At 41.5% G+C, this 18,019-nt stretch overlaps 1 protein-coding gene across 1 annotated transcript in view; it reads right to left on the bottom strand.

The window, feature by feature from the left end:
- The window catches only part of mep1bb (meprin A subunit beta b), a 7,838-nt gene extending 2,152 nt beyond the window's left edge, over positions 1-5,686 (bottom strand). Inside the window, exons 1-12 of the mRNA XM_039814975.1 lie at positions 5,536-5,686; positions 5,417-5,435; positions 5,261-5,311; positions 5,130-5,173; positions 4,935-5,013; positions 3,038-3,155; positions 2,722-2,900; positions 2,137-2,355; positions 1,794-1,946; positions 827-1,042; positions 252-719; positions 1-151 (exon numbers count right to left, since the gene is read on the bottom strand). The exon at positions 1-151 is cut by the window's left edge and continues 29 nt beyond it. Coding sequence (XP_039670909.1) covers positions 1-151; positions 252-719; positions 827-1,042; positions 1,794-1,946; positions 2,137-2,355; positions 2,722-2,900; positions 3,038-3,155; positions 4,935-5,013; positions 5,130-5,173; positions 5,261-5,311; positions 5,417-5,435; positions 5,536-5,610 — 1,772 coding nt within the window. The 5' untranslated portion in view covers positions 5,611-5,686. The remainder of the gene's footprint in view (positions 152-251; positions 720-826; positions 1,043-1,793; positions 1,947-2,136; positions 2,356-2,721; positions 2,901-3,037; positions 3,156-4,934; positions 5,014-5,129; positions 5,174-5,260; positions 5,312-5,416; positions 5,436-5,535) is intronic.
- Positions 5,687-18,019: the final 12,333 nt, after the last annotated feature.

Below are 18,019 nucleotides of genomic sequence, written 5' to 3'. Positions count from 1 at the left end.
CCTCCCTTTATAAAATCCCTGCTCTTGGCTCTGAGGTGGGTGAGATACGCTGCAGTGCCGGAGCCTGGCCCTCTGAAATACTTGGACCCGTCTGTGTGTGTGACCTCAACGCCCACCTTGCGAGGGTCGTCCCAGAAAAATCTGTCAGAGTCTGTTTAAAAGGACATTGTTGTGATTATAGTATTTTCATGGTTTGTTTTTACATAAAGAATAATCCATTTGAATCTTATTAACAGTGAAAGTAGCTGCACCTGTTGCCTTCATGTTGGGATCAGTGGTGACACTGCGCTGGTTGGACATGCGCTTTTGGATGTGTGGGTGCTGGTCCAGCAGCATCATGGTTATCTGTTTCCAGGGGCATGGCCATTTCTGTCCTGTGTCTCCTTCACGGGCAACTAGATGAGCATAGGCCGACAACTCACCAGGGGAGCCTGCCTTACCGCTGGGGTACAGCTCCATTTGGAAGGCGTAACCCTCCTTAGAGGTGAATGGGGGGCTGAAGATAGATGTGTTTGTTGGAGTGTTTTCCATAACGTGACTGAAGTTTTTCACACGCCATATAAACTCTGGGCAGGTAGTCTCAGAGAGGTTGATGTCATCCAGTGACAGTCCCCCTGCCAAGGTCCCAGAAACCTCCTTGGTCCCTTGAAAGACAACGCGGAATTTTGTTTTGACGTCTAGACTCACGTGGTGCAGTTGCCACAGGTCCTGAGGGGAGCCTGTTGAGGTAAAAAATGGAATTTATTGAATGGAAAGATCACGATGACCAGATTTCACAAGCAAAATTGTAACATGTTGAGCAGAAGCAGAATTTAGTAATAGTCACCATCTATGGTCTTTATAAAGCGCAGTTTTCCATTAGGGTTAGCAGTGTCATATTCTCTGACGTGGATCTTCAGTGAGTCGCTGGGGCCGGCGCTGTTGTAGTAGAAGAACTGCAGACACTGGTATCCTCTTTTGGGGTATAGGAGCCTGCTCTCCAGCAGAGCCGTATCCCCAGTGTTGGCTGTGCCAGTACTGAAGTGCATGAAATACCCCGAGCCTAAAGATCCGAATTTCACTTAATTAATAATGTCAATACCTTAGCATTACTTGAATGCACTTTGCACAGTGGATGATAAGAAGGACGGTTATAAAGGCCGATCTGTCATATAGCAACAATTAAAAGATAGGTGTACATTTTTTAAAGTCAATCTTAAAAACAACCCTCACATGCCTAAATGTTGTTAAACAGTTTTTTGGTTGCTGAAATTGTATCTACTGTGAAGAGATCCCCTCCTACTGTGCATTTAATGTAAGAGATAGGGGGGGAAATCAGCAGTCCTTGTTTTAAATTCATTTTAAAGTTCAGTGGTAAAGTTTATCGAGGCTTCATCTGTCTAAGTCCAAATCAAGTGGATATATCTTCCAAAATTAGGGTCTTTTAGTTTGAAATGTCCTCTTTGTGTTTTCTTGCTGGGCTGTGGTGGAGATACCCAGTTGATTTGTCTAACACAGACTGCTAAAGCCTCATATTAGCTTTGGTTGAACTTTGGAAAATGTTCTAGAACAAGGACTGTTTTTTTGTCCACCTACATTGGAATTGTATGTTTTTTTCCCCCCAGTGCCAGTATGGAGAGTAGGAAAAACTACAGTTACCAAAAACTTTTTCCAATGTACCTACATATGGGCATGTGAGTGTCGTTTTAAGACAGACTTTTGAAAGATTTGAAAAACAATTTGAACTTATTCTTCAACACAGAGCTATGCATCTGCACCATGTGGCATGTATGTTCCTGAAAGAGAATTCTCACCAGTGCATTTGCCCATGTTGGAGTAGTCTGTGTTGGGCCCTCCGTCAGCTTTGGCAACCCTGACCCAGTCTGCCTTAGCCCCTTGGCCCTGGATCATACCACAGATGTTCTCGCGTTCAAAGTCACATGAGTCCAGGAACGTGGAGCCCTGGGCTAGAAGCCATTTCATAAACACACATACACAAGTGTAGGACTTTGAACTGCTATAAACTGATCGACAGTAATGAAAAATGTTTTGCTTACAAATGAGTATTAGGTGTTATGACAACGGTGGTACAAGCTGACACAACACTTCTTTTACACATAGTAAAACCCAACTTGGGTGTTGGTTGTTGACTCTTACTGCAGTTATAGAGGCGGTGCAGCTTGAGCAGATCACTGTCACTGAACTCCATACGCTGGCCAATGACATCACTGAAAGCAGGGATCTTGGTGACAATGGTGGGCTCAGTGCCGTTGCGGAAGGCATTTCTACTGTAGTGCATCATGGAGCCATAGTCGTAGGGCACACCCAAAGAGCTGGAGGTGCTGTCATTGTAGGTGTTAAAGTTGTGCTCTTTACCTGTGTATCAGACATGAAAAAAGCTGTAAGTGCAGATGAATTCATTATCACAATGTCTTATTCCATTCCTAAAAATGTGGGGTTGGATTTCAGAGATGTTTGTTAAGATCATTAATCAAAGTGGCTTATCAATAACTGACACATTTTTAAAGACTTGACAAAAGATTGATGACATATAAAGTACGCTGTACTTTAACCACGGACATTAGATTAATTACAATTTGAAGAGCGTAGGTCAATGCAAGATTGTAATGTGATGCCTTGATGTGCTGATAATGTATTTTTGCTTATCTTGTTGAGATTATGCAGCCAGGAATACAACTAATTTTTATCGAACAAAGAATAAATGCTATCTGGTACATCATCCCTCTGAGATGCGGTCCCACATGATATTAACATAATCATCGCGGTCTGATCTGGACTGTTCATGCCAGAAACCCAGCGCATGAAGGAACTCGTGTTCAATGGTGGCAATACGGTCACAGTTGCTCCCTATTGACAAGCTCTGCTTCCCAACTCGCCGGTTTCCCACAGAGGAAAAACAGCTTTTGGAAGAAAGAAAACAAGGCTTTTATGAACATCCCATTGAGTACTTTTATTGTAAGTATAGAATATACCATATATAATGCACTGATCCTTAAGAAAGTTCAACTTGTCTTGCCATATAAACAGTTTGCCTTACCCGCCCCCTTTAAAGATGGAAATGTAGTTTGCTTCTCCGCTCCAAGGCTTGAAGTCGATGCAGGTCTTGAGCCGGTACTGCTCAAAGGCCTTCAGAATTACACCTTTTGCATTGATCTCTGCAGAGAAGATGATGAATCAATTCTGTTAAAGATGATCAAATATGTCTTCTAAATCCCCTTTTAAGATTGACTGCAATGCAGTGCGAATTCAGGGCCTCTGTTGAATTATCAAAGTATGCTTTTCTGTATTTTCTGTCATATCTACAATGTTATAATGTTGGATTTTCATGTTAAATGTCAAATAATGAGGTAAACGTATTATAGAGAAATCCCCGTGAGGTAAACTGTTCAGATTTCCAACTTTTCTGAACGTTCCAGTTTCAACAGTTTTTCTACTCTGGTTAAGTATTACGCAACTCTAAGCCGGCCTTCTATGATTGGTCATCTGCTCCAGGTAGGTAGGACTGGAGTGTTTTTTTTTTTTTAAGCCACTGCAGCGTTAAAATTGTTGCATGTAGCTAACTACATGCTAATGGCAGTAAAATGTCATCTTGGCTGCCAGTGTTGTTAAAGTGCTCATATTTAGCTTTTTGGCTTTCCCCCTTTCCTTTATTGTATTATATCTTTTTGTGCACGTTATAGGTTTACAAAGTGAAAAAGACCAAAGTCCACCCCAAAGGGACTTACCATCTTCCAGAGAAAACACAGTTCACAAACCGCTCCAAACAGCTCTACTGTAGTCCAGCCTTTACTTCCGTGACGAACGTGCGTCACTTTGTAACACACGTTATAATGCTCGCCAAGCTGCTAGCGTGGCACACCCTCATACTCTGCTACTGACTAGCTAGCTGTGCTGACCTAGCTACTGCGCATGTGTGACAGAAAGGGTGTTTAGCATGGTACGAAAGATTGTTACAGAGAATAGGAGGACGTTAGACAACAGAACTGTCTGCGCTCTACTCTCATGTAAAATGAACCACTCTGGCCCAGCCCACAAATACACTCCTTCCAAAACAGTCTTAAAGAATGCAAAGTCTGCAACAAATTTGTACAATAACTCACTAAAAGAGTAAAGAAGTGCTATGTGAAATGAAAAGAAAAACTGTAAAAGAAAAGCAATATGAAATGAAAAGAATGTGTGGAATGAAAATAAAATGTAAAGACAAGCAATGTTATAAATTGTAAATGTTTTCAGCATTCTGCATCAAGTGGTGATTTTAGCTTTCTTGTACACCTGTCTTAAAATGTAAGGGATACTGGAGCTTGGTTGGGGTGGTGGGACTACTCGCGGTGGGCGCCGAAAAATTTCCCTTATTTTCAAATCCAAAACTTGACAGGTATGAGAGAGCTAAACACACAGGGTGAAAAAAGGAGCTGCAGCAATGTTGAGTACAACAAAAATATGGTGTTTTTTGAAAATTAAACCAGATAAACCTATTCTGTTACAACCTCTTAATACAATTATGAAACTGAAAATGAGCATAATATGAGCACTTTAAATTTCAAAGTTTTTTATTGTTTTTTACTGTAGAAAGTGCTGCTATATTCTATTAGTGTCAACTGCTAACTATAGCAGCTAACGTTACATGGCTAACGGCACTAAACAATGTCATCTGGGCTACTAATGTTGTTAAATTCTCCCCAATTCCGGGTATTTTGAATATGTAAGCAGTACTTAAATATTATAGTTGGTCAAGGTGGAGGTAATATAACTGCTTCATATAGTGTTGGGTAGTTAATATCAGTATACTAGCACTTAGTTACTTTTCACCATGGCTTACTATAATATTAATTTAGATGAATATATTGTATAAATCCATCCCTATTCCTCGATAAAAAACATTACTGCACATGTAGAAACATTTTCTAAAACCAGTCTCTAACAGGCACTCTTACCTAAGTCATCTTCCATGTAGTATGGGATCGTTTTTGGCCACCTGTACTCATCTCCTATTATGGAATTTCGAGTTTGTCTCTGTGGCAGTTAATAAAAGCAATCACAAAGACAGAAACGACATGAGTCAAGGTTATGCTTTACTCCACAAAATTCAATTGTGCAGGTGAAGATTAAACACAGTTAAATAGACATACCTTATCAAGCACAATGTCCCCCTCTACTAGATTTAACCCTGCCTCTATGGAGACCAAGCACAAGGAACATCGGTTTACAATGGTTACTGAATAATAATCTGGAGACATACGGATGAAAAATTACCACATACCTTCATTGATGTCAAAAATGTCAAGGTCTCGTCCACCGTCCACATCATAGTCTGTGTAAATGGATTTGAAAATAAATGTGGAAGAATAGTCAAATGAAAACAGCACAAAAGTGACAATTCTAAGTGTAGTCTGTGTTTTGCTTGAAAAAAACTTACCTAATAAATTTGTAGTGGGCTAAACAAAAGATAATTGAAATGTAAATGTTATTGATTGCAAAGGTATGAATATCAAATGTATAGTTAACATACAGTATCTTAAAAAAACAAAATCTCACCAAGCAAAGGGTAGTACCCCATAAGAGCCATGCAATGTGAAGAACAAGTACACCTGTAGGTTCTTTTCCTGCCATGTCCTAAATTGTCCCTATATGTGGAACAGTGCAGATGACAGTATACTGAGCTCTTAACAGACACTCAAAAAGGCGAAAATAAGAAAGGTGCATGCAGGGAATAAAATTAACTGGGATCACAAGTGGATAATTGACAGAGCTGTAAAGGCTCTGAGTTATACAGCAACTTCAAACTTCTCTGTTATCTGATAACAAATCTTTACACATTTGCAGATTAGCCACAGTGAAACACTAAGCCAGGGGGCAGCAAAACGTAAAGTACTTACCTGCCAGAATAAGACAGACCAACAAACAACATTTGGACGTTGATGTATCATTCTCAAATTATAATGCTTTGTTTTTAATAACCTTTTCTTACAGTTTACTTATGCAATACATTTTAGCTGTTGAAGAAGCCTATTTGTCACATTAGAAAGCAACAGTGATGCATTGCATTTTATTTAGCTTTTTACCAAACTGCTTATATTGATCCAGAGTAAATCAATGCATTTTATTATTCTTTAATAAAGGAAAATGCAGACTCCTGACATACTTGGTTGGTTTTTATTCGCAGGGCTTTTACAAGCAGCTCAAAGCTCATTACAAGCCACTGTTTAATTTATACTCGTCATAGATAACATTACCTTGTACCATCTCCTCACTAGCAATGCTCCATGTGCATTTTGTAAATGGCAGCTGTGTGGATGAATTGGTCTAGCAGTTCATCCACACTGTACTGTGCCCTCCAACAGTTTCAGTTTAGAAGTCAAAGGTTGTAACAACATGCGTTTTTAAAATACTTCTCTTTACAAGTAATTCTTTACACTGTACAGCACATGAACACAATATGTATGGTTTACTGATTGCACTGCTTTGTGCTACATTGTTGACTGACAAGATAGAACAGAATTCTCTTCTTAGAAACCTTCTGAGAAACACAAAAGGATTTCATCAAAAGAGGCACACTCGTCACTGTTCTGGCTCCAGAATCCAATAATTGAATCCTTTCAAGTATGTTGACAATAATGCCCACACTGAAAAAGAATCTTGGTGTTGAACCTTGAAAAAATGGTTGGTATGTCTACATATACACCGTGACATACTGTAGTGGATCCACTCAAGGTGGGTCTTTGCATTTTTAGCAACTGCACTAGAAATTTCTATCTCGTACAACCTTTTCTGCAGATTTTTTTAAAATATATTTTAGATATTGTGCTCTTTTATAAAAAGAAGTCAATGTACAATTGCTGTTAAAAAGTAGACAAAATAGTTCAGGCTTCATTTTTAGTTGCACACTTCATCCATTGGCGTGATAGCAATTTTTCTACCGATGCCTTTAAAACTAATAACGTATATCACCAAGCAATGCTCTTCTCTGCAGTTCTAAAGGTTCAAAGTTCATTTATTTGCACAATGTAATGCAAGTTGTAGTCTGTTTATGCTACACAAGAAAAAAACTAAACTATTTGTTAATGGTGGAGGATGACTTGAGATGCCTGAGGAAAAAAGCTGTATCGCTTGCCAGGCGGCAGCAGGGTGAACAGGCTGTTGCTAGGGTGGGTATTGTCTTTTAATAACTTTTGGGCACCGCACTGATATCACTGATGCTATGTAGATGGGTATCAATCAAAACCTTTCTGTCCTGGGTCGTGCACAAACCATGCCAATTTGTAATGTTTTCAGTCAGGAATAAATATGCATCCATCCATTTTCAATACTACAATGTTATCCCGAATTAGTTGACTTTACTAGAAATTTGGGTGGAAACCTGCTTTTACACAAGGTGAAACTTAACCGGTCAAGTTGTGTTAACACAGAGCGGTAAGTTGATGCAGTAGACAAATCAAGTTTTCATTAGTAGTCATTACTAAAAATCATTAGTAAACATAAATCATATTTTTCTGGAGTCATGTTGTCTAAAATAAGCATGTTAAGTTAAAGCTTTAGTGCGTAACTTTTTGATATTAATGGACGCCCGTTACATTCAAGCCATTGACAAATGAGTTGATACAAAGCTAATTAAGACTATCAGATTCCACAAAACTCTCTCTGTATTTCTCAGTATGGCTATGTTCAGAAACTGGTGTCGTCCGGTGACTTTTGCGCGCAGAAAACCGAGTGAAGACAATTTCCTCTTCTGAAGAGTCCATTATGTTTTATTAATCCTCTGTGTCCTCCTTGGCTACTAGCAACTGTGTGGAGGAGGGGTGGGGGCGGTGCACAATCACGGAAGGATTGTATTATGTGGACTCACCGACAGTTTTGTTGTCATTACTTAGAATTCCTCATGGGGGAGACAGAAACTACGCACTAAAGCTTTAAACATGCACAGACACATTACAACTAATCCTTCTCCTGACCTACAAAGCTCTAAATGGTCAAGCACCATCATATCTTGAAGAGCTCCTAGTACCTTATTGTCCCACTAGAGCACTGCGCTCCCAGAATGCAGAGTTACTTGTGGTTCCTAGAGTCTCTAAAAGTAGAATGGGAGCCAGAGCCTTCAGCCATCAGGCTCCTCCCCTGTGGAACCAGCTCCCAGTCTGGGTTCGGGAGGCAGACAACGTCACCACATTTAAGAGTAAACTTAAAACTCTCCTCTTTGATAAAGCTTATAGTTAGAGAGTGAGGAGTTACAGCGTCCGCCTAGACCGGCCCACCTGCTTCTCTTCATAGCCATCAGATTCATCTACCATATAATCAATAATATAATAAAAGTAGAGGGAGGCAGGCCAGTACAGCTCGATCCTGTTGCGGAGAGTTATAGCCCAACCAGGCTCCTCTCCTTAACCTGTCTCTCTTAATTATGCTGTTATAGTTTTAGACTGCCGGGGGACTTCCTTTGACACACCGAGCTTCTCTCTCCTCTCTCTTTCCATTTGTGTGCATCCATGTCCCAGAAATGCTTGTTACTAACCTAGCTCTGGGGAGCTTTTTCCCCGGAGTCCTTATGTTTTTTTCGCCCAGCATATTTCCTTGGATTAGGGTAGCACCAAAATCATGGTTGTAACAAAACATGAAAGAATAAGTAGTGACCACTAAAATGTTTAATTACAACTAAATCTGGGTTTTACAGTGTGGTTATCCCAACATGCATCAAGGGTAAAGAGACAGCATACACTCTGGACAGACAGGGACAGATAGTTGATAGTTTCAAATTCTTCTAACCTGCAGGTCTTTGGACTGTAGTAGGAAACCAGAGCACCACACAGACCCCAGGAAAAAAAACCAAAAAAAACTCAGCAGTCTATACTCATCTACAAAAAGAACAACACAGTTTTCAAGATCAAGATGTCTATATCCTGGACAGAGAGGATAGGTGGTTTGAAAGAGGCATCAAGGAGGCCATATTTGTGAAAGTGGAGCGACCCTCTTTAAAAAGGGGAGGTGGGTTGAGACATCATTTGTCTTCAGCCTACAACATGGTTCTGAAAAGCCATTCACAGGCGTTTTACACATTAAAGACAGTAAAATAAATGGACCAACAGATCCCATTGCTCTGGACAGAGATCAATGAAGGCTACTAGAAACACTTTTCCGGTGATGGCTGAGCGTTACTGCGCAGCCTCCAACTGAGCTTGAAGACGTAGATGTGACGTGAGCAGCCTGTCTGAAAGTTGTAAGTCTTCTGGTAGCTGTGCCAAGAGAAATCTCAATCATTCCCAATCTTGCAGAGACGGACAGCGTAGGTATATGTAAGGAGATAACATAGGCACAGGCTAATTATTGCTAACTAAAATGCTAGTTAACATTAGTAATTAAACTTAAACAGCTAATGTAAGTCGAAACTGCCTGCGAGCTTCTCCTGTACTATATGGTAATTCCTCTACTATGCGACAGAAGGTCGCGTGGTTATGACACAATCGTTAGCCTATTTTTACAAAAACATCTGCTACGGAGCCATAACGTGAGATACAAGGTAATGGAGACTTTTATACATTGTTGTGTTTCTTTAGAAATAAACAATGGACAAATAGAGTCTTTAAACGCTTCAGATGTAAAGTTATTTGCTGTCAAAGTGACGTCAAAATGAATGGCAGTCAATGGAATGCTAACGGTGGGTGAGTGCTTGTTAGCATCAAAATGGCGCCATAGGAGGTACGCGTTTCGGAGAGAGGCTTACCCCCTTGGTTTTACAGACATGCCATCCTGCTCCACCTCTTGAGCAGGAGGAGGGGCATCATCTGAAGCTGCTGGGACACCATCTTCTCTGGCAAACACAAATGGACTACATCTTAGCAGTCATGTGACTTCATGCCATGAGATCATGTGACTGCAGGGGTTAGGTGCACATATCTGAGAGCCATATACATAAATACAAAATATAAAGATAGATATGGTTTATGTACAGTGTGAAATGCAGTGTGAAGTAATCAAACAGATCAGAGGCATGGTGGGAGCTGTCCTTGGTGATGTTTTCCGCTCTGCTGAGGCAACGAGAGGTGTAAATGTCCATCAGGGAGGGGAGAGGGCAGCCGATGATCCTCTGTGCTGCCTTTACTACTTTTACTCCCTCTAATTCAATTCAATTCAATTTTATTTATAGTATCAAATCGTAACATAAGTTATCTCGAGACACTTTACAGATAGAGTAGGTCTAGACCACACTCTATAATTTACAAAGCCCCAACAATTCCAACAATTCCAGTAATTCCCTCAAGAGCAAGCAGTGCGACAGTGGCGAGGAAAAACTCCCTCTTGGGAAGAAACCTCGGACAGACCCAGGCTCTTGGTAGGCGGTGTCTGACGAGCCGGTTGGGGGTGTGATGAACAGTGGCGATAGTAGTCACATTAATAATGGAACAGTGACTGGATGTAGCGGGAAGCAGCAGGGTTCAGCAGGACGCAGCATGACATTGCAGGGCATCGCTGAGCTCAGCAGGGAGTGCAGCAGGACCACGGCGACAGCTGCAACCAGGGTCTTGGTGCCAACGTTCTCCAAGGAAATACGCTGGGGGAAAAAAGCATAAGGACTCCGGGGAGTAAACTCCCCAGAAGCTAGGATTAGTAACAAGCATTTCTGGGACGGGCTGCACACAAATAGTAATAGTAACAGTAATAGAAACAATAATAGAAAGGGAGAGGAGAGAGCAGCTCAGTGTGTCAAACGAAGGAAGTCCCCCGGCAGTCTAGGACTATACTAACAGGTAACTAAGAGAGACAGGTCATAAGGAGAGGTAGCTTTTTCGGGCTTAGAACTCTCCCCCTGCCGGATCTGGCTTGGCTGGCCTGCCTCCCTCTACTTTGTTATGTATTATTAATCTAACAATTATGAAGAGAAGCAGTTGGGCCAGTTAGGTGAACACTGCAACTCCTCACTCCCTAACTATAAGCTTTATCAAATAGGAGAGTTTTAAGTTCATTCTTGAATGAGGTGACAGTTTCTGCCCCCCGAACCCAGATCGGGAGCTGGTTCCATAGGAGAGGAGCCTGATAACTGAAGGCTCTAGCTCCCATTCTGAATGTCTACTACTCTCCCTGTCTGCCACGGTGCAGCTGCCATACCATACTGTGATACAGTACGTCAGCATGCTCTCGATGGACGCGCAGTAGCTCAGCAGCAGGTTGCAGTCCAGGTTGTGCTTCCTGAGGACTCTCAGGAAGTCTAGCCACTGTTGAGCCTTCTTGATGACCACTGTGATGTTGTCTGTCCAGGAGATGTCAGCGGAGATAAGTACACCGAGAAACCGGAAGGTGTGGACCCTCTCCGCACACTCGCCGTTGATGTACAGGGGGGCTAGGCCAGTGCTGTTTTTCCTGAAGTCGTCATTGATCTTATGACGGCGTGTGGCGTGTGGACCAAAACCACACGCCACATAAACAGTTTTTTCCCCTCCGCCACTAGCCTTATCAAGAAGGCTCGAAACCCACCCTGACTCTCTCCACACTCCACCTCTGGCTCCTCATGCTACTGTACCTACCTCTGCTGTAGCATTCCTTTTTACTACTTATTTTATTACTTATTTACATTTATTTTATCGTTATTAATACATACTGTGTGTATATGTTTATACTTATATTGTTTATATTCGTTTATATTTGAGAATGTGTGACATGCACCAACAACACCATGACAAATTCCTTGTATGTGCAAAAAACGTACTTGGCAATAAAGCCCTTTCTGATTCTGATTCTGAACATTTTGTTTTCTTGGTGTTCAGGGCCAGGTTCTTCTCTGAACACCAAGCTGCCAAGTTCAGGACCTCCTCTCTGGAGGCTGCCTCGTCTCTCTTTGAGATGAGTCCGACCACTGTGGTGTCGTCAGCAAACTTGACGATTAGGTTGTTGTTGTGGGCCGGACTGCAGTCGTGGGTGTAGAGACAGTACAGGAGGGGGCTCAGCACACAGCCCTGTGGGGAGCCGGTGCTCAGCGAGCAGGGGCCCAGTCTCACCGTATGGGGCCGATTGGTGAGAAAGTCCTTTATCCAGACACATGTGAGAGGGGGGAGGCCGAGAGCGGCCAGTTTGGTGATGAGAATGTCCAGGATGATTGTATTGAAAGCTGAGCTGTAATCCACAAAGAGCATCCTGACGTAGCTCTGCTGCTGCTCCAGTTTGCTCAGCGCAGAGTGGAGAGCTACAGCGATAGCATCTTCTGTGGATCTGTTTGCGCGATATGCAAACTGATAGGGGTCGAGGTCTGGGGGGAGATAGTCCTTGATATGATGGAGAACCAGTCTCTTGAAGCACTTCATGATTACCGGGGTGATGGCCACAGGCCGATAATCATTTAGGGTGGTGGTGGGAAACTTCTTTGGCACTGGGATGATTACAGCTGGGGTGATTACTGGGCCAAAATGTAACAGCCATCCAGGCCTTTATGTCATCAAGACACCTGAGTGACGGTCTGACCTTGTCATTCTTTTTAAAAGGCACATAAATCTGGCTATCGTCTGCAAAACACTGGAAAGCCATGCAATGCTTCCTAAGTATGGACCCAAGGGAAAGTAAGTAGAGAATAGGGCCTCAAACTGAGCCCTGTGGAACCCCACAAGAGAGAGAAGCAGAGGAGGACACAGACTCACCACAGCGGACACAGAAAGTCCAATCTTACAAGTAGGACCTGAACCATTCACATGCTATGCCCTTGATGCCCACCCACTGCTCCAAAACGAAAGATAAGGATTTCATGGTCCTCTGTGTCAAACGCTGTTAAATCAAGAAGCACAAGAATAACACAATCACCAGAGTCTGCAGGTAAAAATATGTCATTAAAAACTTTGGTGATTACTTATTGATATTTCCTGGCCTCTGCTTTATACCACTCAAAAGATGGATTCATGGAAATAGATGGAACTAATGGAGCAGAACTGAAGCAGTTCAAGCTCTGGCCATATTTTTCTGTGACTGACCACAACAACATTTTACACAAGTATGTGGAGCACCTGAAAATAAAATTGCTGTGTAGGGTGGTGCCTGGACTGCACTGTAAGGACAGTTTTTCTGTCTGATCTGCCATTTTGTGGTCAACTCTCATCTTGCCCAGAGCACATTTCTTGTGATTTATCAAGTTCATGCTGCTACTAAATTCTTTTTTCATTCATTTATTGGTTATCCCTGTATTTTCTCAAGGTATAGCTCAGGTTTAGATGAGCCATTTCACTTTGATCTGGTGCCTGATCTAATTTAGCTTCCAAACCCCAGCATGTTGGTAGATGAGGTGATGGTGAGTCATGATATATACTGTATAATAATAAAACTGTGGCCACTTTAGCAGACAATCTTTATTCTAGCCTCACCTCTACCTTAAATAGTTGCAACATTTTTATATGATGAATTTTAATTAGAACATGAAAAAAACATGAATAGGATAATAGGATTACTGCTTTGCTGTAGGTCCCTCTCCTATAGTATTTGCTGTTCACATGAACAATGATTAATTCTTGTTTTTATGAAAGCCCCAGAATATGGAGCATGCTTTTTGTGTACTCTTTAATAGAGTCAATGCAGGTGCCTCCCAGCTGGACCCCAGGGATTTCACACCATAATGGTTGGAAAGATGTACATTTTTCAGGGCAAACACACTTTGGGCTTTAATTGCTTCAGCTACTGCTATCTCAAAGCTTTTATTTTCTGTGCCAATACAGCCTCACAGTAAATCATGTAGCCACTTTTCTATACTGACATGCAGTTCAGACATGATGTGAATTTGAGGAAATAAGATAAAGGGCAAAGCTGTTATTTCCACTGTTGAGTCAAACGTTACTTCTTCCGAAACAAACAGCAGAATGTAAAGGCTGCTGTGTTTTCATATAACACCGATATAATACATTCATATTAACATTCGCAGCACTTAAGTTACCCTGCTTCACCATTAAAACTTCCTCAGAGCTACAAATTGAAACTGTGATCTGCATTGAAATGTGATCTGTATATGAATTTCCCTTTTATTCTGATTTAGAGACATTCATGTTCAGTAACATCAGCAGATCTCTGGCAGAACAGTCCTGCTGTGAGCGGTTTCAGCACAGCAAGACTTCAACCCTTTCCACTCTTCTGCTTGATCTCATGATCAAAACGGATCAGATGATGCATGTATCTGTACATTTATATATTGCATTTATAAATCATTCATTCAATGGAGGCTCCAGCAATGTTGTACTTTATAATTTAACTTTAAAATTGATTGCATTTGTGAGCTTTGTACTGTAGCAACAGTGCTTTGCCTTATCTGCATGTAAGGCCATATCTGTTAGGCTTATCTATCTGTAGTTGCTGTTCCACCCTCCTCCTCCCCACGACCAGCGTCCAGGCTACGTCCATGGTCCAGAAATATCTCCAGTTTGTTAATTGAGGCTGCCTCAATGATTGTTTAGTAAATGCAAGGATTCTTGCAATTCATGTGTCTAATGTTCTTCTTCCTCCACTCTTTCTTGTATTAAGTTTTATAAAGCTGAATAAAAAGTCTCACCTCGTGGGGCTGAATGTGACTGAAAACCATTGGTGCTCGGCAGAAAAGTGAAAGCAGCAATAGGGACATTAGATTGTTTTGTGTGAAATAAAGCACTGCTCTCTAGAAACTAAAGTGTTTTAGTGTTTTCTGCACTAAACGTAAGGATAAACAGGTCTGAACAGTAGCAGCATGATAAAAACAGAAAAGAATTGGCCCAAAGATGTTACACACAAAGTGAGAAAGATGTCCCAGTAGGATATGCAATGGTAAAGATATCTAAATCCCTGTAATACTGTGGTCAGTTGCTTTTCCTTCCAAAAAAAAAAAGTTCTATTCAACTGTAATGTTTCACAAATAAAAGCCTACAAGGAGCAATATATGCAAAAACAATGTAACCAATAAATCGTGCTATGTTTTAGAAAAGCATGATTAATATTCTGTCCAATCCATGACTGCCTACAGACAGCTTTTCATGGCCAGGCAAAGTTTGTGTTAAGTGCTTATTCTGTATTCCCACCAGACCACTTTGATGCTCATACTGTGTTTTCTCTTATCGTGGACGTTCATTTTTTTCTACCCTCTGTGACCATCGCAATTAATTCTTTAACAACACCATTACACCTTGAATACAGCTTTCATCTCAAGCTTTTGCTCAATCTGTTCCTGTGTGTGTGTGTGTGTGTGTGTGTGTGTGTGTGTGAGAGAGGAAGAAGGAGAGCAAGTGGGATGCAAGGCAATATTTTCACTCTGTGTAACTCTTTTGAAGATGATTCATCCGTGCTTTCAAGGTGTGACAAACTGGATTGTTTCCCTTTGGGCATTTTCTGAAAAATTCTAAATTCATTTACAAGTTCAACTAGTCTCTATGTGCCCTTTGACTCACTGTGATTTGATTTAATTTACGTTTTTGGGGGGGAATATGCAATACTGAGTTGTAATTAAAAACAGCACATCATTGCTGACAACAATGGGTAACTTGTATCAAAAGTGATGTTAAAAGGGCTGACATTGACACTCATCCCATAAAGCACCACACTGCTGAAACATTACAGATTCACATATAACCATTTCAACTCCTGGGACCCTTTGGCGAATCCGTTATTACACATACACTGCTTAAAACCAAAGTATTCCTATTTAAATTCCAGTGAAGGTCCAAACGCAAGGTCTCCAGAGATTAAATGTTACAGTATTTCATGCTGAATTACGTGCAGAACATAACAACAAACACCATCAAAATTGAGTGTTTGTTTGAATATTTCACTTTTGTACAGTGTAGTGTAGGGGTTGGACATTCACACATTTTTGTTGTGTGGGCTTCCTGCTCCAGTACATGCATTTGAAAGGAAACAAAAGCCATAAAAAGGTAAAGGTAGTGGCTTTTGGCTTTAATTTAAGATAGTTTTCTGCGAACTACAGCCCTCTAATTGTGCTCCTTTCGGTTTTAAACTACTGTATGTCTAAAAAAAGGGTTATGAATGCTACACTTGATGTGAGCAATATATATGTGAACACGCCTCAACACCCTTGAGGCTGTAAGTCCGCACCTTAACCTTCTAACACTGTTCCGGTCAAAAATGACCGATTTACACATTCCCTGTACCATAAATATGGCATTTTTCATCAGATTGCCTCAAGACCTTATGATATCTTTCACAAAAGTAATTTGAACACACAACATTCGTTGTGACTTGAATTTTGAGTGATTTATTCAACTTTAGTCACACTTCTTTTGTTTACGGTCATTGATCGCCATAGGAAATGAATGGGAAAGCGTATAATTTTCATCCAGGAGATAAAAGACATCTCTATACACACACTCCTACAGTTTTCCTGTGCTTGTGTACCCATTCACAGGTGCAAAGCTTTCATTTGCAAGGGACACTGCACCATGACTGCAATTTGCCATTTGTGTGAACCACCAATGTTCGCACACACATGCATGCACGCACACACAGAAACACACACCGACACACACACACAAACATACACACATACACACACATACACCCACTCACACACAAAACCACTCTCACATACACATACTTCATGTCGTCAGTTCATGTTGTCATGTTGCCACTTGTGCATATGAACCACCAATGTTCGCACATACATGCATGCACGCACACACAGAAACACACACCGACACACACACACACAAAAAGACACACACACACACACACACACACACACACACACACACACACACACACACACACACACACACACACACACACACACACACACACACACACACACACACACACAGCCTCCCTCCCTTCCTGACAGTTAATTTGCCTACTCCTTACCACACATCGTCATCTACTCTCTTCTTCCATCTTTTCCTCACTCGCTCCCATATGGCCCTGTCATGGTCACTCGCCTCCTCCTCTGCTTCTTCTCTGTCATGATGCTGTTTCTGCTTCTCTGTATAACCACCAGCCACCTCTCCTCCTCCTCGGCTTCAGGTAATGCTGATGTTGAAGCAACTACTACAGCCCCAAACATGTTTTTTCTCCTGTAATTTCTCTGCACCTCCCTTGCATTTTGGTGTTCGTTTGTCAATTTTCACGTGGATGCTAAACTTCCAGCATAACTATTACTGCTCGTGTCTCAGGGCCGGGGGGCGTGGCCATAGTGGGATTCGTAAATTTGCGGCCCGGAGTGGGTTCCTGGATTTGATTGGGTCAGGCCAGTGCCAATAAAGAAAATTAACCAATGGGCCGCTGTGAGTTCTTTATGGGCCGGCCCGGCCAAAAAATAAAAAAAGGCCTATTTATATACGGTCTATGATTTATATCGGCGATTCGGCCCAAAAGTGCGTGTGAAAATGTCCGGTATGCCAGATGGCCAGTCCAGCCCTGCACACACACACACACACACACACACACACACACACACACACACACACACACACACACACACACACACACACACACACACACACACACACAACAGTTCATGTTGTCATGTTGCCACTTGTGCATGTGAACCACCAATGTTCACACACACATGCATGTACACACACACACACACACCCAAGCATCAGATTCACACAATTCACTCACTCGTATGGCAATAATCTTCACAAAGAAAGCTGTGACAGGCGTGCACATGTACCACTGTGTACATGAATGTAAATACATGCATGCTCACACACACACACACACACACACACACACACACACACACACACACACACACACACACACACACACACAACAAAAGTTCATGTGTCATGTTGCCACTTGTGCATGTGAACCACCAATGTTCACACACACCTGCATGCACACACACAGAAACACACACACACGTTGTAGATGTTAATGTTCTACTAAGGTTCTTTTACAATAAGGATACTAAAATCCGATATATCAAAGCACAGAGCCAAAACAATGGAAAATAAGTTACTGATAAATGACAGGATATATCTACTGCAGACTAATGTTTTGCCAAACAGAGTGAAAACATGATTAATCTACTATCAAAGCAACTTAAGAGTAAACAAAGCTTAAATAAACATGCACGCTCAGGCAT

Source organism: Perca fluviatilis, chromosome 11 (genome assembly GCF_010015445.1).
Source record: "Perca fluviatilis chromosome 11, GENO_Pfluv_1.0, whole genome shotgun sequence".
Taxonomy (NCBI): domain Eukaryota; kingdom Metazoa; phylum Chordata; class Actinopteri; order Perciformes; family Percidae; genus Perca; species Perca fluviatilis.
This window is presented reverse-complemented; position numbering and strand designations above follow the sequence as displayed.